Source organism: Podarcis vaucheri, assembly GCF_965113315.1.
Source record: "Podarcis vaucheri genome assembly, chromosome: 7".
Taxonomy (NCBI): domain Eukaryota; kingdom Metazoa; phylum Chordata; class Lepidosauria; order Squamata; family Lacertidae; genus Podarcis; species Podarcis vaucheri.
The window spans coordinates 55,704,594-55,729,778 of record NC_138765.1 but is presented as its reverse complement, the minus strand read 5'-3'; the positions used below and the strand labels follow the sequence as shown (position 1 = coordinate 55,729,778).

The window sequence follows — 25,185 nt, the reverse complement described above, 5'->3', positions numbered from 1 at the left end:
TGCTTATTCTTTGAAACAAAGAGGGAATTGATTGCACAACTTAATTATTTTATATCTTGCACATGATAACAAACGTTCTTGCTTGAAGATAGATTTTAGGGGTGGTCTTTGTTTCAGTTTTCACACCGGCTGATGGCAGACCAGACAGATCCAATCTTGTGTTTTCACAGGTCACATGTTGACGTGGTAATGCGGGGTCTGCAAGTCAGAGACAACAATCAGAGGTTGAGCCTAGTGACCTCCAGCAAAAGGTTAGCCAGTCTGAGGACTGAATTGAGGTCACAAGTATGAAAAAGAGAGAAAGACAGAAGATGTCGAGCTGTTCAAAGACTGGCTTTGGCTCGTCCCATTATTTGTATTATTTGTTTTATTAAAGGATTTATTAGGTTAAACTGGGCCTCCCTACTAATGGAGTTGAATCTGAGTTCAGGAAATTTGGCAGAGAAAGCAGTTGACAATCCTTTGGCCCAAAGCCTTCCTTCTGGAAATTGCAGGGGCCCCCCCATCTCTTTCTCTTGAAACATGACTGCATATCAGAGTAGGTTTGCCTAGAGTTGAAATAACAATCCAATCATTCAATTTTCCGTGGGTGTACTTTTAGTGAGGCACACACAAATTCTATGAAGGTCTTTCTTCTCGCTATCTTGGGCTGTGGGCCTCACTTTAAGTTTCTTGTTCAAAACTCCAAATCTGCCACCCACACAGTTTCAAAGTGTGCCACTGGATTTTATTCCCCATAACTGATGCTGCTCCCACTTCTGTTTTTGTGGTGATATTTAATGTATTTTGTGTGCATGCATGTTCATATGCCAATGTACATATATCAATTTGGTGGCCATTTTTTCCACATGCACCATTGAAACAGAATGGTGGTGGCCAGCAGTGTGATCCAAATATGGCAGCCATTTTTAAACGTGCAAATGCATGCTCACATGAAGAATGAGGACAATAGTTTGAATCAAGTGAAATTACTTGGGTGGAACAACTTCTGCTTTTGCAGTGGAACTTCCCTTCCTTCCCTCTACTTATCCCCTGTCCCCTGTGCCCCTCCCAGATCTGCTCAAGAGGGTTGGGGGGGATAACAGAGCAGATTTGGGGGAGGTCACATGGAGGGGAGGGAGGGGAAGATCCGCTGCACAAACAGAAGCCCTTCTGCTTATGCAATGACTTCATTGGATACAATCCAGAGACTCAAAGTCCCCAAATGAGCAGCCCTAACTGTGGATACTAGTACCAGATACCAGTTTATACCAAAGTATAAACAAATACTGTATTAGCCCACTGTAATGGATCAAAGTGGAGCCAACAATGGAATGACTGAAACAATTATCCTTCTCTGCACCATTGTGGTTGGTGATACTAGGGCTGCCATACATTTTCGAAAGGTGGCGCTGTGTCCTGGATCTTAGGCAAGTCAATTGAAAAATTGTGGGGTTTTTGTTAAAAAAAGCTCAACAATTTTGGGGTGTCTTTACTTTTTGAAATATGGTAACCCTAGGTGATACAGTAATGCATTGCATCTGGTATTAAAGTCTGGGCATTTGAGGACTTTGAGTTGTTGTCCCCATCATTCTTTGTGCTTGCATGCACATATGTACAAAGGATTGCCATCTTTGGCACTCAAATTTGACACCTGCCACTCCTTTTACATTTCACCTTTCCAATAGTTGTTCAGACATCAGAATTTTCAATGGCATATACACAATGGGTACGCAGTACCAGCACACCTCTCTCTTTTGGTTAAAAAGAGTAGCACTTACTGTAACAACTTCATAATGAGTATGGCACCTACTTTTCGGGGGGGGGGAGCACTGGATATACATTATATTTCCCAAGCAGAAATACATGGGGTGGTTTGTTTGTTTGTTTGTTTGTTTGTTTGTTTGGTCTAAGAGCCAACAGTGGCCTTCATAGAACCTGGATAACTTTCTCTGGGCTTCATATGCTTCCTATGAATGTGTGGCTTTCATGTAGTTTCCTCCACATAGCCGAAAACTTGCTTTTCTTTTACAAAATGGTGGCACTTTCCTTCCAGCATCCTTTCTGACAAATATCAACATTTAAAACCCTATAATAATACCTAGAACGTAAAAGGGCATGATAGCCTCCAACACTTCATGTCCTGCAGAAAGAGTATCTTAGATCATCTGTCGTTGCTTGTGCTTTTCAAAATGTTTGCTTAAGGATTGCCATAAACCACACACTATTGAACGGAGGATGCAATTTAAGTTGATTTAGACCAGGTCTTATCTGCCACCATATAATCATGATTCAGGGCATAGACTCATAGGGCACAAGGCAGAGAGAGAGAGAGAGAGAGAGAGAGAGAGAGAGAGAGAGAGAGGCAGAGCATGCAATAAAGACTAGGTCATTTTTACCTTCCAACCTTCTGATAGTGGTGGGGGAGGGAACAGCGGGAAAGTTAGGTAATGATTTGTCATCCTCAAGCCTGCCGTAGTTGTCAACCCTACCGTGCTGGAGATCCTCGCTGTGATTGACAGCAGGGTCGTGGGGGCCTCACTTGTCTCTGTTGACAGTAATAATGCGGATTTGTCAAAGCCTAATGGACATGGAGATGCCAGATTACGCTGAGTCCCTCGACTCCTCATACACCATGTTGGAGTTCGAAAACCTGAGGGTGCTGCCCACAAACTCATCAGGTGAGTGAGGAGATACCTTCCGTTGCCTCTCCAATCGGCCTCTGCTACCTTTGTTCAAATGTTGTCCTCTTCGGTGGACAAGAAGGAAATGGGGTCGAAGGGTGGAGGGTGTCGCATTTGTGTGGGTGAACTCTTGGACTTCTGCATTGGGACGGGTCTTATGCTGCGGCCTTGAATTATATTGCCGATAAGGGACTTAGATTGAAAAGCTTGTTGTATTGTGATTGAGAAAACGGATTTCTAATCAATGGAAATCTCTTGGAAAAGGTGTATTCCACACCTCACAAACCTTGCTATGACATCACAATGCTGCAAAATACTTAGCCAACAGCAAAGAATATTGTTTATTAAGCCTGGAAAAATCTACTTTCCAAATATTATGCTGATGATGCATTTATCAAATAAATGGCATTTTATACCACTGTCCACTTTGTTTGGCAAGATGTACCATTGATAAATGAGATGGTGGGGAGAGATTACATTTAAAAATATATATGAAATAGCTTGGCCTTCTTCTTCTACCTCTCCTTCTCCTCCTTCCAAATCACTCTCATCCGAAGCTGATTTCTGGGGCACAGGGAGAGAGGTCATCAGAGTTTTGTTGGTCATGTTCATTGTGAATGTTCACGGAACTTGCATATATTTAGAATCTCATGTCATCTTGGTTCTGATTGTAGCTCTTGGATTTCATGACCATTCGGACTTACTCTTTACACACGTTTCCCCCATCTACCAGCTGAGGAAAACATAACATTTTACATATCTGATGAAGTACAACATTTCATTTTCCAGAGGAGGAGCTGTGTTTGTCTGTTGTAGCAAACTCAACAGAGAACCCTGTGCTACCTTAAAGATGAACACATTAATGATCGGATAAGCTTTTGCGGACTACAGTCAATTCCATCACTCCATAAAACCTCACACCATTATAAATGAGTTAGTCTTTGAGGGGAGAAATGGCATTTCAAGCATCTGATAAAATGAGCTCGAGTCTTGTGCTACAAGATTTCTCTTAGTCTTTAAGGTGAAACACAGGTGCCTCCCTGTTCTTCTTAAACAATATGGTGACACCTTTCTGTGACTTTGACACAGAAGGCTTGTGGGTAGCCAGAAAGCTTGAGCTGATGTTTCCTTCAAATATGTCCCACCCACCCCCTTATAACCTGTGGCTCAAGTGTCACTGACTGGACATTCCTAGGAGTACTTCTTGTGGTTCCCCATGCCCCTGAATTTGGGCCAGCCTCTGCTGTGGTAGGCAGCCTTTAGTGTGGTAGGCCCTGCCCTGTGGAACTCCTTGCCAGTAGAAGTTCAGCAAGAACTGTCCCTCCCTCCCTTCAGACATCTTCTGAAAACTGTTTAATTTAGAAAGGGCTTTGCAACCTGATTTTTCTTTTAACCGATCAATATCTATTGTTATTCATTGTTTTATTAATGTTTTTAATGATGTGTTATGGATCTTTGATTGGTTTTATCTCTATAGCTCCACCTTGCTATATATTTAGAAAAGTTAGGATTCATAAATAAATTATATCTATACAATAGTGTAGAAACAACATGCTAGCTTTTCTGAAAGGTGAAGGCTGTTTCAAGTTGGCATTGTGGTATTTGCCTACTTGTTAATAAGTAAACCAACATAGTCAGGAACTTGCTGTTTTGAAATGAGCATGTTTGTCTTGGGTAAGCATCCTCATCAAAAATTTGTCCAAACAGCTTAAAAAAGAAAACACCCCCCTCCCTACAAGCTAGCCAAAACCTTGAGACCGCGACATATCCCATTAGTAAAGTGATCCAAATGTAAGAGGTCTATCCAAGAGCTTTCACAAAGCTCTTACAATAGACAAACAGCCATCTTTTTAATGGTGTTTAGGGGAAATTAGGGGAGGTGTTTGCTCAAATTACGGAATTAGCAACTGGTTTAGAAGAAAGGAAAGGCTTTGTCTTGTATTGTGTTCTCAGTCTCATTCTTATCCTGGGCTTTGGAGCTTTCACTCGTGTTCCTGCCCACCCCCCTCTACCAAACAAAAAGGAACTTTGATAAAGTGATACTTCTCTGTTGCAATGGGGAAGGGGGAATATATTGATCCCTGAAAGGAAGTTCACATTGAAACAAAATTAAGACTCTCAAAATGGTGGTACATCACTGAAGGGGGAGGAGATAGTTTTGCTGGCACTGCTCCTGCTTATTCTCTAAAGGGTGGTATGCCAGGAAAACCCTGAGGCTGGCTTTAGAGATGAAGAATAAAATTAAATCGAAATGTCTTTTAAAGCATACAAAGATGGTGTTGACATGAGGTGGTGGTGGTAAGCTGCACTGCTTATCACCAGAGATATCACAAGCACTCTCTTGAGTAAGGTGTTCATGACATTGACGCAAGCACACCTATTAGGACTCTGCAAGTTTACTGGCTGAAAAGCTGAGCTCCCCTCCCCTCCACCGATTGCAATTTATTGCAGCTTGAGCACCAGGGAAATGGGATATCCTTGAAGCAGAAACACTTTGTAGAAGGAAAACTTGGCGGATCTCATCTTGCACGATAAACAAGCAACATCTGTGCACTTGCTTCTTGAAAAGCTAATAATTGGGTAGGGTTTTAGATATGCCCCATTGAATCATCTTATTTTGTCGAAGCCAATGCCCTTTCCAATGCAGATTTAAGAGTCAAAAGAATTTCAGAATTAAAATCCAGCGATGAAACCTTCTGACTTTCTTAATTTTGTAGTGATTTCCTGTAACCTCCAAGAACCCCACTGGATTTCAGTGGCCTTTCGGTAGCCTTCCCAGTTGTTAAGATGGTTCACTTCTGACATGAAATTGGGGGAGAGCTCTATGGTAGAGCATCTGCTTTACATGCAGATGGTCCCTGAAAAGTATATGTGATGTGCAAACAATGCTAGTGGGGTTTCAAGAAGCACTGTGAAAGTTGAGATATATTGTTAAACTAGAAATAGAAGTGGGAGAGAAGTCTAATGGCAATATAAATAGAAGAAATGTGTAATTGAGAGGCAAATATGGATGATTGTCAGAGAAGCTGAAGGAAGTCTGTTTGGAGTCAAATTTGTGGAAATTTTGATATAATTGTATATTTGTGTTGAAAAATTAATAAAAATTATTTTTTAAAAAATACATGCAGATGGTCCCAGGTAACATTCCAGCATCTCCAGGTAGGCCTGGGGAAAGCTCTTGCCTGAAACCCTGGAAAGTCATCATCAGTCGGTGTAGCCCAGGGTTTTCCAAACTTGGCCCTCCAGCTGTTTTGGACTACAGTTCCCATCATCCCTGACCACTGGTCCTGCTAGCTAGGGATGATGGGAGTTGTAGTCCAAAAGCATCTGGATACCCAAGTTTAGGAAACCCTGGTGTATACAATACTGAGCTGGATCGACCAATAGTCACTAGGTATAAGACAACTTCCTATGTTCCCATGTGAAGCCGGCATAAATTGGCCTTACAAAGAACACCTATGTGGTCGCTTGGCCCCACTGCTACTCACCTCCAGGTGGACGACAAAGACAGTTTCATTTCAGTGGCATTTTTTTGAAGACTCCTTGGGAAGGGGATTTTTTGCTGACACTGTCTTTGTAATAATTTTAGCTTGTTTTATCTGGTATGATTGAAATTGTTCTTGCTTCATTTATTAGTATGCATTGATTTTTGATTTTTGATTTTTTTAAAAAAGAAAATCCATCTTGAATACTTAGTGGGAAAGTGGGATATAAATTGTGGCAATAAAAGAAAGAAATATACATCTCTTTTCAGTAGATTTTAGAATTTTGAAGATTCATCAGAAGTGGATTGAACCAGAACAAGATGTATGGTTGTAATCTAGAATACTTTATGATCCTGTTTCTTTCCTTTTCAAACCAACTCTTACAAACTTGAGAAATATTCCCCATCAGGCTACATCTGTTTATTTTTCTCTTAGGTACCATTTTAGCTGTCCTGGTCTTCCTAACTTACATTGTTTATGCTGGACGAACACCTGCCCCATGATACAATTCCTCATATTGTTGTTTCAATATCTGGCTGATGTATCTCATTACTGTAATTGGAATTGCTTTGACAACTGGCTTGGAAAAGGAACTTCTCTTATGAAAATGTTTCGTTGTTTGCCCTAATACTTTCCCCATCCTAGAAGTTCAGCATGACCCTTTTCAAAAATGTCACAGCTGAAATCTGGTCCATGGGTGGTGGCCAGGATAACCAAGTCAAACAAAGGAAGCTTATTGTAGAGTAACATACCAAGAAGGCAATAGACTATATATCTGGATTCATGGAGAAATGCACAGGGCATTGAGAGTAAAAATGGCTCCACTCTTGAGGTGTGGCAGATCAGGCCAGATAACATCTCAATGCCGTTTCAATAAGCCTCACCCAACTCATTGGCAAGGAAATACCCTTAATAAAATACATTGTGACACTGAGTAAGTTGATATCACATTATCAAGTGCCATATAACGTTCATTCTGCACTTGTAAGGAATCATAAGAACGTTAGAAGAGCCTTCTGGATCAGATCAAAACTCCATCTAGTCCAGCCTTCTGTTCTCACAGTGGCCACCAGATGCCCTTTTAGGAAGCCTGTGAGCTGAACTTGAGTGCACCGGCACTCTCTCCACCTGTGATTGCTAGCAATGGGCAACAGCACCTACTCTTTGGAACACTCTGCCCATTGATATTAGGCAGGTTGCCTTCACTGTATTGCTCAAAACTTTTTTTGTTTCACCAAGCTTGCAAAGGCATGCCATTTTAACATGTAATTTTTAGCAGGTAGCATGGCTGATTTTATTTGCATTTTGAGACTTTATCCGTGTCAGCTTGATTTTAATGCTTGCTTTCATCAATATTTTAAATGAATAGTTGTTATTGTTCTTTGTAAACCCCTTGAAGGTTTTCTGTCCAGTTAGCAGGATATACATTTTGTTCCATAAGAAGTACAGAAGAAGAAAACAGGGAGAAACTTGACACACAAGCTGCAATTCCACTGCTAGCTCTGTGGAATTAAAATAATAATTGAGATTCCAAGATGAAAACTAGGACTGATCCTTTGTTATATAGAGAAGCTCTAGGCTGCTCTGAGTGACTTACAATTATAAAAGCATACATGATACAAAATTTAAAAGACATCAGATAGATGAAATGGCATCCATTGGCTAAACTCTGCAAAAACAAAAAGGGCAAAATCTTACCCCACACTACTAAAAGAAGAACACCAATACAGCCTAAGGTATTGTCATTCCCAAGTGACCCCAATTAATAGGCAACTAGTTGACTGAAGAGTAACATCTTTGCTTGCACTAAGAAGCTGAGAATGATGGCACCAGGCACATCTCTCTACGCACGCACATAATGAAAACACACAATAAAATAATTTCACCAGAACATCAAAATAAATTAAAGTGTACAATAAAACAAGCCCATTAAAACAACACAACAATTTTAATAGCCCCCCCCCCATTTAGAGCAGGAATTTCAACTTAGCCAATTAGGGGAATGCTTGTCTAAACAAGTTTGTCTTCGAGAGCCGGAGGAATGCCAGTACTGATGGGGCATCTCAGATTTCAGCAGTGAGCTCATTCTACTACACTGGTTTCACCAGCGAAAAAGCCTGCTTCGTGTTATCACAAGCTGATAGCCATCAGACCATGGTGACATTAACCAGGTTCCATTTATTGACCGTAATGCCCTTACTGGCCAATAGAGTGAAATAAAGTAGAGGGGGTTTTTTTAGGGCTTTATAAGTAAGAACATGGCCCAGAGTTGTTTAGGGATTTATAAGTAAGAAGGAGTAACAAAGAAATAATTAAGTCTATCTTGTTGAGTGCTAAGCATAAACTGTAGGTTTTCAGGTTTAAACGTCAGCCCTTTGTTCTGCATGCACTGTATATATTGAAGATCAACAATGTGCTACGCACTTCCTCCACACATGATGCGGTTGTGAGGATACATTTTCTACCCCGAGACATTGCCATAAATTCCCAAACTGCACACAGTGCATCCATCATAGCCAGAATGTTTGTGGAACTTGGACGGAGTAGATTATTTTTCTGCCAGAGAATTCTCACCACAAATATATATCAGAGCCACTCCCAGGAATTATTTTCTTGCCCCAGAACAAGGCCATTTATTGTATTTAAATTAGGGTATGATCAGAGGAGATCTAGAACCCAAGTTCCATTAAGAACAATTTAAAGAATTATTTTTTAGCCTGGAGAAGATTATGGAGAGACATCATAGTGGTCTTCAAATCTCTGAGGACTGTCGCACAGAAGATGGACAATACCTGGGTCACATCCGCACCTTTTACCATACATTTAAAGCACTATTATACCACTTTAAAAGTCCTGGCTGCAATTTCTAGAGTTCTCTATGAAGAGTGATTGATTGTTAGACCACTCTGGAAACTGTAGCTCTGCAAGGCGAAACAAGGGATCTCCTAACAATTCTCAGCACCTTTAACAAACAACAGCTCCCACAATTCTTTTGGGGGAAGACACGACTGTTTAAAGTGGTATCATAGTGCTTTAAATGTATGGTATGAATGTGGCCATATATTGCCTGCTTTCTTCCCACCCACCACCTGCTTTTGAAAAGCACTTCATCCCCCCTCCTTTTGACATCATCATAGCATCATTAATATTATTTCACTCACTAAAAGAATCAGCCAGCCTTTTCTTTCCAAGCAAAGGCATTGAGGAGTCTTTATGGCCAAATAAAATGTCATCATCATATATCCCAAGCTAACATTTACTTAGCTGAGTTAAACTAAATGACAGGTGGCAAGCATCAACAAAGGATTCCATTTTTTTAAAGGTTTCAGAAGGCAGGATTGGAGAGATGGCCCTGTGACACAAAATATTAATGCCAATGATGCTTACCTTGGTTGGGCACCTTTGTGGGATGGCGTCAGGATCCAGCAAGCACTCTGGTGGCGAGGCACTTCCCTGAGCCTGGGTGAACCCACAGGAGAGGAGAGTGCTGTTGTGTTCAGGCCTTGCTTGCAGCTTTCCCAGGGGCATCTGGATGGCCACTGTGAAAACAGGATGCTGGACTAAATGCATCATTGCCAGTGTGGTGTAGTGGTAAAGAGCAGTGGACTCATAATCTGGTGAACCGGGTTTGATTCCCTGCTCCTCCACATGCAGCTGCTGGGGACCTTGGGCTAGTCACACTTCTGTGAAGTCTCTTAGCCTCATTCACTTCACAGTGTGTTTGGGAGGAAGGGAAAGGAGTTTGTGAGCCGCTTTGAGACTCCTTAGGGTAGTGATAAAGCAGGATATCAAATCCAAACTCTTCTTCTCTTCATCATTGGCCTGGTCCAGCAGAACTCTTCTTATGCTATCTTCCCAAACACCTGAATGGCTAAACAAGGGAGGGACTTTTCAGTGCTCACACCTGAATTTTGGGATTAGCTTCCAGAGATACCCACCCAACTCCATCACAGTTGAGCTTTAGGCATCTGATTCATAGAGCAGAGGAGTCAGTAGATGACCAGCCTGTTCACTGCTGGATGGCTTGGCTGCTTTACTGATGCTGTGGTCTCTTATAATGCTATGTTGTATTTTAATTCTCTTGGTTTTATGACCACAAGCCACTTTGGCGATTGTAAATATGAGAACGTCGGTTATGGCTTATGGCTGTGCACAGCTCATCCTCCTTCCATCCAGCCTGTGGTCTCAATTTGGGTGGGCAATCAGGTTACACCCCCCACCCCACCCAGCCACTACCCCAGATCCAGTCCCAAATTAGTTTAGGGGTGGGGCTAATGTTTATTTCCCCCCTTTAAAACCTAATTAAACATACAGGTGGGGGATGTTGCAACTCCCCACTAACTGAGAATAGGAGGGTTGAACCTGGAGGGGGCGCTGTTTCACAAGAGGCTTTCCTGCAGGCAAGCCACTTGGGAAGGAACACCCTGCATCCGTTGTTGCACAGAGACACCAATCATGTGAGGTGCTGCTTCAGAGATGGCGCATCAGCCAGGAAGGAGAATCAGGCAGCACTGGGCCCCTATCTTATCTTGGGAAGATGCAGCTGGTGGTCAGATAGGCCTTGGCCTCTTAGTGGAGGTTTCCTGTCCACCACCTGCCTCTCATTGCTGCCTGATGCCAAGTTGGTTGCTTGTTTTTTAATGTGAAATGGCAGCTGCCTGGATTGAGAAAGCAGCATTGGTAAAATAAGGTGGTCTGTGAGGGCAGTTACTGGAAGATCCCTGTGCAAGACAAGAAAATAGAAGTCCGTTGGGATACTTCCATGTGTGCACAGTCTTGTTGCACCATCTTTTGCACGTGGCCTTGCACAACATTTCAGGATACTTGCTCACAGAAGATCCATTGCACATCACCACACAATGTTTTTCTGGTGGCTCTTGCACAACAGTTAAATTGAACAGCACCGCTGCCAGAAATTTGTCCTCTACTGCATCTTTGGATCCAACTCTAAATAAATAACGCTTCCCCTCTCCCCAAAAGATTGTCAACTGATCCTGGTTAGGCTGCTAATTTATTTCTCTGCTCTCTTGTGTGGTGTAGCTTGAACCACCTGAATCAATAGCTTTTTAATGATCAAGAATCTGTTTTGTTTCGTTTACCTTTTCAAGACCTATAAGGCACCATCTCTTGGCTTGGTCATGGCTTGTAGCATCATATCCGAGGACTGCATAGACCAGGCATAGGCAAACTCGGCCCCCTTTTGGGACCACAACTCCCAGCATCCCTGACCACTGGTCCTGCTAGCTAGGGATGGTGGGAGTTGTAGTCCCAAAACATCTGGAGGGCCAAGTTTGCCTATGCCTGGCATAGACTGATTTTCAGGATCCTGATTGGACTAGCTTAGGAGTGGGCAGATCTTGCTTCCATGGCCAATTTCTGGTGGACCACCTAGAGTCAGCTAGTGGCTTTGCTAATTTAGACCACATTCATATCATAGACTTAAAGCACTGTGATAACACTTTAAATAGCCATGGCTTCCCCCAAGAATTCTGGGAACTGTAGTTTGTGAAGTGTGCTAAGCAATGTTAGGAGACTCCTCTGTTTCCCCTACAAACAATGATGCCCATAGTTCCTTCTGAAGAGTGATAGATTGGTATATTTTTGAATTGTAGCTCAGGATGGGTAAAATGTGAGTCTCCTAATAATTCTCAGCACCCTTAACAAATTCTACAGCTCCCAGAATTCTTTGGGGGAAACCATGACTGGTTAAAGTGGAATCACAGTGCTTTAAATGTATGCTGTGAATGTTGACTCATTTAACACGAAGCAGTGAGCAACGTGAATTTGGATTTTAAAAATAAGGCAAGACCCAATACTCTATGGATTGGGTTGGTTTTGTTCCTTTCCAGAGCTGGTCCAAGAGGAAATATAGAGCTTACCTCCCCACCCATTCTCTATATAAAAGCCAACCAGATTGGTGGTTGCACCTAACTTAGACATAGGTGGTGAGAAACCATCCTCCACTCCACTAGAGGGCAGTAGATTAGTTTATAATCTCTTACCTATGGTCACCTGTGGCAGCTGCCTCCCTCTGCCTCACAGTAGGATTGGCATCCCCAGGATACCCACTTTATTGACCACTGGTGAACTCCTTTTTTGCAGATGCCATTGTTTCAGAGTCAGGGAGTGGCGGCCTGCTGGCGAATGGGATCAGCTCAATGTGTGCCATCTGTGGAGACCGTGCTACTGGGAAGCATTATGGAGCTTCCAGCTGTGATGGCTGCAAAGGGTTCTTCAGAAGGAGCGTCCGTAAGAATCACGTCTACTCGTGCAGGTAGCTCTATAGTTTTGTAGGTCATCCTTAGGCACTGACCGGCTTTTCCATAAGCTTTGAACATTGTCACTGGCTTGAAGATGAAGACGAATGACAACTTGAAATTTTCTCTAGTTTGCACTGCCTGAAACAATATGTGAACCATCCTTTGAAATTCACACGTTTCCTAATTTTGCAGTGGAGTTCTCCATCCAAGTAATTTGTACAAAAATGTACATACTAGGGTAAAGTTTGCATATAAGGGCATGTTTTCATGAAAATAACACACAACAATGCATTATATTTGGGGAAATTGCATGCAAAAACAAGCACATTTAATCAAAACTGGATAGCTCAGTTGTTTTGAGTATAGTGCTGGTAACAGCAAGGTTGCAGGTTTGATCCCCATAAGGGACAGGTGTATATCCCTGCATTGCAGGGGGTTGGATGAGATGATCCTTGAGGTCCCTTCCAACTCTGATCCCATGGTCAGGAGAAGTTTGCACCAAATTTCTAATAAATTCTCATGAGGACTGTTTTACCTAAAATTCATAAATTGCTACAGTAGCTTGAAAAAATGAATTTAAGCGGGTGGAAATGAGAAATGGAGAAACAGAATTGCCTATCTCTGTTGGCCGTCCATGAAGCTGCCCTAACACTTAGCTGAAGCTAAGCAAGTCTGGCCAGTGGCTGGCTGGGTGGCCACCCAAAGACCACTTGTACTCCACCTTGGGCTCCGTAATGGACAAATAGTGAGATATAAAATGTAAAATAAAATAAGAGCCTAAGACATTTCATTGCCTGAGGCAAAGAACAAGATAGCTCTCAACCCAACCACACTGACAGTTGACCCTTGCTTCAACCCTGGCAAAAGGACAGCATACAAGGCAGCAGGATTTGGGAAGGGCTGGTAGCTCATTGTATCTGCTTTGCATCCAGAAACTCCCAGGTTTAATTCCCAGCACCTCCAGGCAAGACTGGGAATGTCCACTCCTGTCTGAAACCCCAGAGAGCTGCTACCATTCAGCATAGACAACACTGAGCTAGATGGGCCAATGGTCTGACATGGTATAAGCTTCCCCTCTTCCTCTGCTTAGCAGGGGAGTTTCCAGCCTTTAGCATTGCTCATTGCCACCTTCACCCCTGGCACCTGCCGTCGAAGGCAGCTGGCTCACTCTGCCAAATGATAGGACCGGCCCTTCATATCACCAATGATTTTTTCAGAGCTTGCCTCTTTCCCTTTCCAGATTTAGCAGGCAGTGCATAATAGACAAGGACAAGAGGAACCAATGCCGATACTGCCGTCTGAAGAAATGTTTCCGGGCAGGAATGAAGAAGGAAGGTAAATGGTCTAAAACTATCCCCTGATCCAGAGTCTCATGTGCACTGCTGTGATGCTAGCCTTGCATTCAGTAGCCTGCTGCTAGCGTTGGGGGAGCTGATGAGTTGTGCCAAGTTCCACATCAGCAAATTCCTTTGCAGCACTGTTAATGAGGGTGCTGAATCACAACGGATGAATTCTGAATCACAAATAGGCAGAGCTGGATCATGTGGTTTGGAAGGGGGGGGGGTTGGAAAAAAATTAGGACGTTGCCCAGACAGTGCCATCCCAAGACATTTTGCTTCTGAAGAGAGTTCAAATTTGTATTAGTAGTTTGATATATTGTCTACCGTTCACTATGCAGTCCCAGGGCAGGTTTCAGCCGTTCAAAAATACATTAAAACCAGTTAAAGACAAATTGCAATCACAAGAATATGATGGCCCCTGAAAGGTGCATCTTCAGTATTTGATAAAGACAGTATAGTGAAGGTGCCAGATGAAACAAGATGAAAAACAAGGATAGAAACCTCATCTTGTTTTAAATTTCCTAAGCTGCTTTGAGAGCATTTTGCAGAAAAAGGGACTATTTTTTAAAATAAAATAAAATAAGTAATTAGTATATCAGCAGAGCACCAGATGTTGCAATCAGACCCTCATCATTTACTTAGTATATGCAAATCTAGTGAAAGTTTTGGGGAGTTACTGATTTGCTTCCTTTGCCAGAAAAATGACCTCTACTGGGACAGGTATCGATTTCCTATGGTTTTTATTTATTTATTTCCGCCCCTTGCCCCACCCTGATCCACCCCCTCTATAGCAACCCAATCAGGTTTCAGGGGAAATGAAGCAAATTGTTTGGTTGGTGTTGCACTAGGAAGTCAAACAGCAAACACAGTCCTGTTTGTTCAAGATTTTGAACCTGGAAGGGACATCAAAGTTTTCCATCACTTGATTGCAGAATGCTCAACAAAATTCAGATATAGCAAGGCTCCTGACAGGAAATACTCAGTGATTTTCTACATCCTAAATTCTGGTCCAAAACACCAAGAAGGCATTGAGTTGGCAAAGGCAGAGTCAAAACTTGTTCTGTGATCATGCTGTCTTTCCAGGGATGCAGTTTCAGTAAGCCTTTGTGTCTGTCCAGGCTTTCAGACAGGCTACTGGCCTCAGCTTAGAGATGGAAGAGAAACTCAATTCAGTTTGCATGTATGGGCAAACCTTCCTAATTCACACTTTCCATAATAATACACTATCTAAAATGCAGCCATCCTTCAAAATTCACACATTTTTGAACTTTGCAATCTACTTCTCTAGTCAAGTAACAAATAGAAAAATGAACATACAGTATAGAGGCAAAGTGTTCACAAAAATGCATATATAAATGAAAACTGCATATAAAAATGCATTATATACGGGAAAATCGCTTTGCAAATATGTGTACATTAGGGAAAGCTGCATACAAAGGTGTGCACTTTAGGAGGAATTCACACTAAAATGCTGCTGAATTTTCACAAGGAAAATGTGGAGAACTCAACCTAATTCTGGGAAACAGAAAAACTGAAATTCACAGGTTTGCCCATCCCTGTCTCAGTCTTAATGTTTCCATTCACCAGAAATGCATTGCAATGCACTCACCACCTAATAATGACTTACTTTTACAGTAGGTAAAATATTAACTGGATAAGTTTCTTCCAAGGAACCTCCTGCGATAATGCCAAAATCATCTTGAGAACGTCATGCTTTAGGCTGGGGGATTGTTATCTGCCTTGAAGGGAAAACAGAAAAATATACACCATAAACCACACAAAAGATAAACAAGGAACCACTTTGCTCTCCAAAGGGTGTGATTATGATAGGAGCATTAATGCAACTCACTTCAATTGGATCCTGTCTTCATTTGTGCTTTAAAATGTATGTGACACACCTGTTTTTTATCTCTTGCGCGGATTACCTTTTGGCCTCACTTTGTCATAAAATAATTCTTCTTTCTGTTCTCAGGGTATATATGCCTAGCTTATGCATCCATATACCTAAGTGGGACCCACAAAAGCTTTCAACACAAAAATGTGTTTGTTAGCCTTTAGGGTACTGTGGGAGAACACTGAGTCAGACCATTGGCCCATCCAGCTCAGTATTGTTGACACTTAATTTAGATCCTGGGCTTAGCGTAAATGAAAACAGATGCAACTTAAACCACACAATGAATATCAACAGCGGCACTGAAAACAAACCACACAGAGAGACAAAAAGACAACGCCCACCCTCAGAAGACACAGCCACAACAGCTAGTTGGTGGCCAAGGACTGTTGGAACAAAAAATACATCTTTGCCTGCTGGCAAAAGGAAAGCAGAGGGGGTTGCCATTCTAGCTTCCCATGGGAGGGAGGTCTACAATCTGGGAGTAGCCAGGAAGAAGGCCCTGTCTTGTGTGCTTACCAGATATGCCTGTCATGGTGGCAGATAAACACCTCCCCAGAATATCTCTCATAAGGGAGAGCCCGTCCTTCAGAAAGGAACATGAATTCAAAGGGTGTGAACATTTCCAAATGATTCTAACCATGTCCCCACCAGAACAGTTGCCTATGGGTTCTTCCTACCTGGCCTGACCACTTCCCAAGATTCTTAGCATCTGCATTTGGTGCAAGTCCAGTAAGAAATGTAAACTTGGGAAATTACAGTGCAAGTCAGCCCTCTTGCTTATTGACAATTGGTTGTGTGGTCATTGGAGGGGATGCCTGCCTGACACGGTAGCTTCGTCTCTCTTGCAAAGCTGTACAGAATGAGCGTGACAGGATCAGCATCCGCCGGAGCAGTTACGAAGAAAACGGAGCCCTGTCAATCACCATTCTGACCCAAGCAGAGGCGATGGCGCATCAGGTAGGAGGGGAACCTCCCCCCCCATTTCTTCTTACATCTTGTGGTCATTGGGAGTCTTCTTATTCTGAGGTCCTTAACCTCACGGAAACCTGGCAATAGGGTATAATCTTCTGCTGCACCTGAGGCAGCACAATGTGGTTCAGGTCACATCTAAAGGTGAACCTACCTAGTCTGTAGCACAGCCATCTTTTGAGATTTGTGTATCTCCATATTTTGCAGTGTAATTGTCAAGCCAAGTAATGGGTTCAAAAATACTAGGGTGAAATGTGCAATAAAATGTGTATATAAGCAAAAAACAACAATAACAAAAGGAGCAAAAGTGTGTTGTGTTAAGGAGAATTGCATATATGCTCTAAAATGAATTTTCGTGAGAACTAGTTGTTGGGGAAATGTGGATGACTGAACTTAAGGAAGTCAAAATGAGAAACCAAAATGGAAAAATTCATCCACCCCCAAACAACAGGCTAGTTTAGGAGGCCAAAGCAGGACAGATACTGTACATGGCTATGAACTCTTCAGCCTCCCTGAACGCTCACATTTCCTGAAATCCCCAACATCCTCAGCTGGGCTTTCCCATTAGCCCCAGTAGGTGGGGAAGCTTCTGACTGTATGTTTGGAATTTGTTTATCATTTTTTTTGGCTGTAACATCCAGACCATTCCCCCCCATCCTTTTCTTTATTCTTTTTCATTGTCCAACCACTCCCTACCACATAGAAGATCTTATCCAACAATGAACTCTGGAGAACTCTTAAGCTTGCCACATTTTGGCTACTTTTTGTTTGGTCCTAAAATAAAGGTATTAGCTAACTGTGTACTATGGAGTTAGTTTCTCTCTCTCTCTTTATGAAGAAATTCTAAAGTGCCCCAAACAGGAATCAATAAATAAAATGCAAGCCTCTTGCACCGAAGGATTACAGATTTCCAGAACTTGGAGGGTGAGTTTGGGCAAAAGGCAAATTCATAATGTCAACGTAAGTTGTTGTTAGAATAGTTGTGATCTATTGCCACCTTCTGGACAAAAGGGTAACTTTCCATTTGGGCACGATAGACTCATCTATACGATGGTGTGTTATATGGAGGGGTGAAGGAGTGGGAAAATGGGGAAGAAGGAGATGTAGGCTTGCCCAGTTAAAGGGTGCCTTATCTTTTCTCTTATAGTATTCAGCTCTCCGTCCTGTGCACAGTGCCGATATTGCCATGAAGAAGATTGCAACCATCAATGATGTGTGTGAGTCGATGAAGCAGCAGCTCCTGGTCCTCGTTGAGTGGGCAAAATACATCCCAGCATTCTGTGAGCTTCCCCTGGATGACCAGGTGAAAAAAGCAACATGTGGCTTCTGCAACCTGGATTCTTTGAACGTTATGCTTTCCTTCTGCAGACTTGCAATGTGCAAAGGAGAAACTTCCTAACTCAAAAATCTGTACATTTGTTTGTTTCACAACAGTTATGGATTGATTTAGTGATTTGGGAGAGACAAACTGGGGCAACAGGAGGCTCTGAAGAGACCTCACAGTACTTAAGGAGGTGGGGAAGAACATAAGAAGAGCCTGCTGGATCAGGCGAATGGCAGTGAGGGTTGTAGGTAGGCAGCATTGAAGGAACCCTAGGGAGGCAATGAGCATGAAGAAGCTGTAGGGAGGTTACCAGGGAACAGAGTTCACATATTGAGGCCAGCTTGGATGTACTGTAACAATCCTAGCTGCTACTCCAGTTTAGCAGGCTGCGGGAAAAGCATCAGGTTTGGATGGTGACTTCTACATTACCAAAACATATACCGTATTTTTCGCCCTATAAGACGCAATTTTCCCCCTCCAAAAATGAAGGGGAAATGTGTGTGCGTCTTATGGGGCGAATGCAGGCTTTCGCTGAAGCCTGGAGAGCGAGAGGGGTCGGTGCGCACCGACCCCTCTCGCTCTCCAGGCTTCAGGAAGCTATCTGTAAGTCTTGCAAGCCTGGAGGGATGTCCCGCGGGCTCGCAAGTCTTGTGGGCAGCAGCCTGCAGCCCCACAAGCTCGGGGGATAGGGGGATGGCAGAGCGCCACCATCCCGCTATTCCCCGACCTGATCTGGAGGCTGGCTGCTTCTCCCCCCGCCAGCCCCACAAGCTCGCGGGATAGCGGGCCAAGCTGTCCCTGAAGGCAGAAGAGGGAGACGGAGCGCTCCGTCTCCCTCTTCTAGCTTGGGGATGGCTGCGCAAACCTGGGGGGGGGGGGGAATAAAAATTTTTCCCTTGATTTCCCCCCAAAAAAACTAGGTGCGTCCTATGGGCCGGTGCGTCCTATAGGGCGAAAAATACGGTATTTTAACTTTGGTATGTTTTAAAGTATGGTTGTGATTTTTTCTCAGTTTTATTGGGTTTTTTTGTAAATTGCTTTGAGGGCTTTTTTTTTTTACATTTGTGTATATATTTTTATGAAATACACACACACAGGAAATACACCGTTTGTAAAGGAAACAAAGGAGAGGACAGGTTTGCATACAATTTGCAAATGCTCATTTCCTATCTATAGAGGCGCATTGAAAGATAATGGCTATAATTCACACAGATGTTACTGTGACCAGTGTGGAGAAGACTGTGACCAGATGACCCATTTGCCTAGTGCTCACTGTCAAGTCTCACCTGCTCTCCCTTCTTGGGGTCCTTTATTTTTAAGCCAAGCTTAGACCAGACAGCCCTTCAAACAGAGGCCACCTTCAAATAGGGGACTGACCTCTGTAGAGTTGGACACATGGCCACCCTAGCCAGGCCTTCACACTCCTCTCCTTTTTTGTGGCTTTGGGGCTTCAGTCCTAGTTAATTTAAAACAAGAGTTCTCCCATATATCCCAATGGGTAACTCTCTGGTTTTATGCCCATTTAATTAACAATAATCTTAAACCTATGGTTTGTATTTGGTTTTAGGACCCCCCCCCCCCGCAGTACCAGTAAGGGGAAGAAAGTATAGAGGCTGTAGGTAGGAAGGAAGGAAATTTATGGCAGCACCAGACATAAGGATGTTGGCTGATTTATTTCATGTTTTGATCACTTCACCAGAACTAGGACCTGATCAAAATCCATTGTTGGCGTGCATCAGTAAAGCAGACTAAAGTTTAGTCAGTATGAAATTGTTCTTTCTTTCTTCTCTCTCTCTCTCTCTCTCTCTCTCTCTCTCTCTCTCTCTCTCGATTCACAGGTTGCCTTGCTAAGAGCCCATGCTGGTGAGCACTTACTGCTGGGAGCTGCAAAGCGTTCTATACCATACACGGATTTTCTATTACTAGGTAAAATACCCATGCACTATAACACACCTCATTGTCTGGTTTCCACAGAGTAACCAGATCTCTGTACTCTCTCCATGTTTTCAAAACCACAGTGGTTCATTATTATATTTTTGGTGTTATAGAATAAGACAACTGGAAAGATTACCCCCCAAAACCATATTGTCCAACTCCCTCTAGTAAGGTGAAAGGTAAAGGTAAAGGACCCCTGGACGGTTAAGTCCAGTCAAAGGCAACTATGGGGGTTTGGCGCTCATCTCGCTTTCAGGCCAAGGGAGCCTGAATTTGTCCACAGACAGCTTTCTGGGTCATGTGGCCAGCATGACTAAACCGCTTCTGGCACAACAGAACAACATGATGGAAACCAAAGCGCACAGGAACACTGTTTACCTTCCCACCACAGCGGTACCTATTTATCTACTTGCACTGACGTGCTTTCAAACTGCTATGTTGGCAGAAGCTGGGACAGAGCAATGGGAGCTCACCCCATCGTGGGGATTCGAATCGCCGACCTTCTGATCGGCAAAGCCCAAGAGGCTCAGTGGTTTAGACCACAGTGCCACCTCTAGTAAATTAACAATAATCTATAAACACCCCACCCTAAAATGTGTCACCCTAACGCAAGAAGATCCCTGCTGGATTCTGTTTCCCACAGAAGATAAGCCAGGTGTTTCTTTAAAGCTCCCATGAAGCAGGGCAAGAAATTCACTCTACGCACTGCACCTAGTGATATTCAGAGGTAGACTGTAGTTGAACATGGAGGTTCAATGATCAATAGCTGCTGATAGACCCATCATTCACGATTTCATCTAGCCCCTTTATAAATCTACATAAGTTAGTCGCTCTTGTCACATCATTTGGTGGCAAATCCATTTATTTATTTGGAACAATAAAACATGCATGCATATACATACATAATTGATGGAATTTATGCAGTATGTGAAGAAGTACTTTCTTCTGTCTCAATTTCACTGAGCCTTTATTATGAGAGAGGGGGAAAATATCTCTCTGGTTCCCTCTCACCACACTAAAGATAGCACATTAAACAGCTTTATAAACAGCCACCATATAATATCCCTTTTATAATCCAAATCTATACATGCCTACTCAGAAGCAAGCCCCAGGGAGTTCCATGGTACCTACTCCCAGGAAAGTGGGCATAGATTATTGCCTTAAAGTGTATACTATGCATCCATTGTCTACTCAGAAGTAAGCACCCCTGAGTTCAATGAGGCTTACTGCCAGGTAAGTGTACACAGGATTGCAACCTGAAAAGCCCTGAACACTCTAGCTTGGAGATGGAGATGGGACCCTCTAGATGATGCTGAACTCCAACTCCCCCCATTGGTCATGTTGGTTGGGGCTGATGGGAGCTGGAGTCCAAGGACATCTGAAGGTCTACAGCTTCCACATCACTTTTACATCCTTTCCCCAGCAGAGAAAGGGGTCCACCCTTTTCATCCTTTACCACCAGGTTTTCAGACAAGGCAACCAGAGAACTGTGCCTTAAGTTTGTTTGATGAAAAGTCCCATTTTAAATCCAGAAGCTTGTTCATTCTTACTTGCGGGGCCAATTTGTTAAAAATAATAATTTTGAAACAGCACATCAATATTTGCACTAAACATTGGAGAAGGTCTAGAGAGCTCAGTGGTAGAACATCTGCTTTCCATGTAGAAGGCTCCAGGTTCAATCTCTGGCATCTCCAGATAGGGCTGGCTGGGAGAGAACTCCGTGTCTGAAATACTGGAGAGTCAGTGGCGACAATACTGAGCAAGATGGCCAAGGATCTGACTCAGTGTATAGCAGCATCTTATGTTCCTCTTTGCATCAAGGTAAGATGCTTTTTCTCCTCTCCCCCTCCCTTTTCAGGAAACGACTTCATCATCCCAATGCACTGTCCAGAGCTTGAAATTGCCCGTGTAGCTACCAGAATTCTGGATGAGCTGGTGAAGCCCTTGCGAGAAATTCAGATTGATGAGAATGAATACGCTTGCCTGAAAGCCATTGTGTTCTTTGACCCAGGTGAGGTCCTCTCATGTGCTACTGACCGTCACAAAATCTATTAATCATCAGAGGATGGTCAGATTTCAACAGCAAGACTTCACTGCATATCTCTGCCCATCCACTATGCTTCAGGTTCCTTCCTGGGCCATTCATTGATATGGTACCCCCTTCATCCTTTCTTCAGAACCCTCCCACAAACATCACTTTTCTTCAAGGCCTTTTGTTGAACCCCTTAATCCTCTAGGTATACTGGAGGAATTCAGTTTTGATGAATCTGAAAAGTGAACTGACCTGATCTACACATTCAGGATTAATGTGTGGATCGGAATGCAATTTTCTTTTGGATTTTGCACTTCTCTGAATATTACAACATGGTTCTTGACTCGTGCGATTTAGCATTTGTATTGTAGGAGAAAAGAGTGTTTAGAGCCAGTGTGGTGTAGTGGTTAAGAGCAGTAGTCACGTAATCTGGGAAACCGGGTTCGTGTCTCCGCTCCTCCACATGCAGCTGCTGGGTGACCTTGGGCCAGTCATACTTCTGTGAAGTCTCTCAGCCCCACTCACCTCACAGAGTGTTTGTTGTGGGGGAGGAAGGGAAAGGAGAATGTTAGCCGCTTTGAGACTCCTGAAGGGGAGTGAAAGGCGGGATTTCAAATCCAAACTCTTCTTCTTCTTCTTCTAGAAATGCATAGGTTGAAATAATATATATTTATAAAACAGCTATTTTTCAATAATGTATGTATTTAAATACAAATCTTCATGCAGATTTCTTAGAAAACAGCAACAGAAATTGCAATAAGAGGATAATTTCTTTTAAAAAGGTATATCCTGAGTTTCACCATCTCAGTCCCCAATGGTCTTACAAAATAGAAACATATGATATACAACATTTGAAACATAAATTAAATGCCAGAGATTTAAACATGAGTGCAGCAGAGTCCTCCTGGCATAAAACAGTTTCAACCAGGTGTCTGAAATTTAACAGGAGTGGTACAGGTTAATGTGGAAATGGGTTGGAACAAGCTATGAAAATATGTGAAATTAACATGGGGCATCTTTATCCCATAACCAAGCCTAAGTCCATCCAATGGTATTTGCCCTTATCCATCCCTTGCACCTCTTGTCTCTTCTTCACCCTCTTCAGTTGTCTTCACCACATGTCCATTTCCTGGGGTGGGGAATTCCACAAACTGGGCTTCACTGGGGAGAATGTTCTTTCATGCACTGTTGCGAACCACATCTCAGATGGTGGCAGGGCACACAGAGAAATCTCCTCAGGTGATCTTAGAGGGTATTGTGCATATCCTAGTTGGAAACCCTTTAAGGCAGGGACAGGGAAACTGCTGCCCTCCAGATGTCAGGCTCCAACCCCCATCAGTCCCAGCCAGCATGGCCAATGGTCAGGGCTGATTGGGGGTGGAGTCCAACATATGGAATACCACAAAATCCCCTGAGTCAAACTGCTGCATGCAAGCCAAACTAACCTTAGTTAGTTTCTCTCTCCCTCCCAGATTGCAAAGGCCTGAGTGAGCCTGGGAAGGTGAAAAACATGCGTTTTCAGGTACAGGTGAACTTGGAAGATTACATCAACGACCGGCAGTATGACTCGCGAGGCCGATTCAGTGACATTCTCCTCCTGCTGCCTCCTCTCCAAAGCATCACTTGGCAGATGATTGAGCAGGTTCAGTTCGTCAAGCTCTTTGGAGTGGCAAGGATCGACAGCTTGCTGCAGGAAATGCTTCTGGGAGGTAACAACATTTGGAATGGTGTTGTGTCTTTCTCAGCTGTGTGTCTTAAAGCAGAGGTGAGGACCCTCAGGCCTAGAGGCCAGAATGTGGCCCTCCAGACCTCTCTATATGGTCCTCAGAACTCTCCCTAGGCCACACTCTTCAGTGGCTTTGTGTCATGCCAGAAATGTTTTTGCCTTGTTCGGATGTGTCATTGAACTCTGGTGATGCCCCTTGCTTCCATGCATAGAGAACGTACAGGTGTGTGTAGACACTAGCCTACTAGACTAAGGTAAACTTGCTGCACCCACTTTTGCCTCTTGCCCTGCCCACTGCTGGTATGTGGCCCTTGCAGAGTTGCCCAGAAGGAAAGGCAGCCCTTGGATTGGAAATGTTACCCTGCCTGTACCTTGAAACAAAACTAGGGGGAATGACACACTTTGGGCAAAAGCCAGGAGACAAATCCATCCGTCCATTTGGGTGTTTGCATACAAAGAGAATGGCATAATTAGAAAATGCTTTCTGAAGGCTCAGCGTGGGTCACATCAATAAAAGCAAAAGGATTGCATTAGGCTTTCCCATTAAAGGCAGAATGAACTTCAAAACAAAGAAAAATGACGCCTGTGTTTGGTCAATAATGACTGGCAGAATGAGACAGCTTTTCTCTCTGTTCATGCAGGGACAACTATGGATGCACCACAGTACCAGTCAGGGCCTTCCAGCCTTAACATGGAACCTCTTCCAGGACACATTGTGCTCCCCAGCAGCATCGGATCAGTAATTCACACCATTTCAGCCTGTAGGTGTCCAATTTCCTATCTGTTTTACTTAGTCAAAACTTTTGCTTATTAAGGCTACACAGATCTTTCCTCTGAAATATTAAATTCTGAATGTGCACATATTGGAGCATTTCAGAAAGGCATGCGCTTTCTTCCAAGGAGCGAGGATAAGAAGAGGAAAATCTGGGAGCGATGCTTCAATTTCACTGCTAAAATTTAAGATGCAATATGCAATTTCCTGAAAAGGAAATTGCATACTTCAAGTGCACATTTCTTCACAGCAATGGGAGAAATTGTACAGGGCACTAATGTAATTCAATGATAGCAAAGATTCTTTGCATCCAGAAGTACTCTGGTTTGATCCTGCCAGGATCCTGTCCAACCCAGAGACCTCTTTGGAGGAAAGGGTTCAGGGGATGATTACATACATAACATTTGCAGACTTAAAAAAAAAAAGCTAGTGAATGTTACTCATATTTACTTGTATGATTCCAGTTCCTGATCTCCAATGAACATGCAAATTGCAGCAATGTCCACTCCTGCTCCCATTTCTGATGGAATTCCCCAACATCTATCGTCCTGACCCACTGGTTGAAGACTAATGCCAGGCTATTGCAAATAACACCTTTTTGTGTTTTTTCCCCTCCACAGCATCTCCTGAAACATCCCTTCCTTCTCCTTCAACCAGTACAGGAAGTGAAGATTACAAGCTAGGTCCTGCCCCCAGGCCTGAAGTAGTACCTGCGACTGTTTTGCCTCAGGCGGTGATACCCAAACAGGAGATTCTATAAAGAACCACGCTGAAGAAATCAATAA

At 43.1% G+C, this 25,185-nt stretch overlaps 1 protein-coding gene and 1 long non-coding RNA gene across 3 annotated transcripts; one reads left to right on the top strand and one right to left on the bottom strand.

Moving 5' to 3' along the window:
- Nucleotides 1-31: 31 nt before the first annotated feature.
- LOC309537870 lies at nucleotides 32-3,262 on the bottom strand. Of its 2 annotated transcripts, none has more exons than XR_014222018.1 (3): nucleotides 3,170-3,262; nucleotides 2,379-2,527; nucleotides 32-198 (listed from the first exon to the last, which is right to left on the bottom strand). It is a non-coding gene; the product is annotated as an uncharacterized lncRNA (long non-coding RNA). The 2 variants fall into 2 exon arrangements; XR_014222019.1 differs by lacking the exon at nucleotides 3,170-3,262 and adding an exon at nucleotides 2,677-2,922.
- On the top strand, nucleotides 2,526-25,185 carry LOC309537830 (hepatocyte nuclear factor 4-beta-like). The gene is made up of 10 exons (XM_082232961.1): nucleotides 2,526-2,660; nucleotides 12,251-12,422; nucleotides 13,649-13,743; nucleotides 16,493-16,599; nucleotides 17,759-17,914; nucleotides 19,774-19,861; nucleotides 21,729-21,881; nucleotides 23,375-23,611; nucleotides 24,270-24,389; nucleotides 25,021-25,185. The coding sequence occupies exons 1-10, from the start codon at nucleotides 2,543-2,545 to the stop codon at nucleotides 25,158-25,160; spliced, it is 1,386 nt and encodes a 461-aa protein (XP_082089087.1). The 5' UTR covers nucleotides 2,526-2,542; the 3' UTR covers nucleotides 25,161-25,185.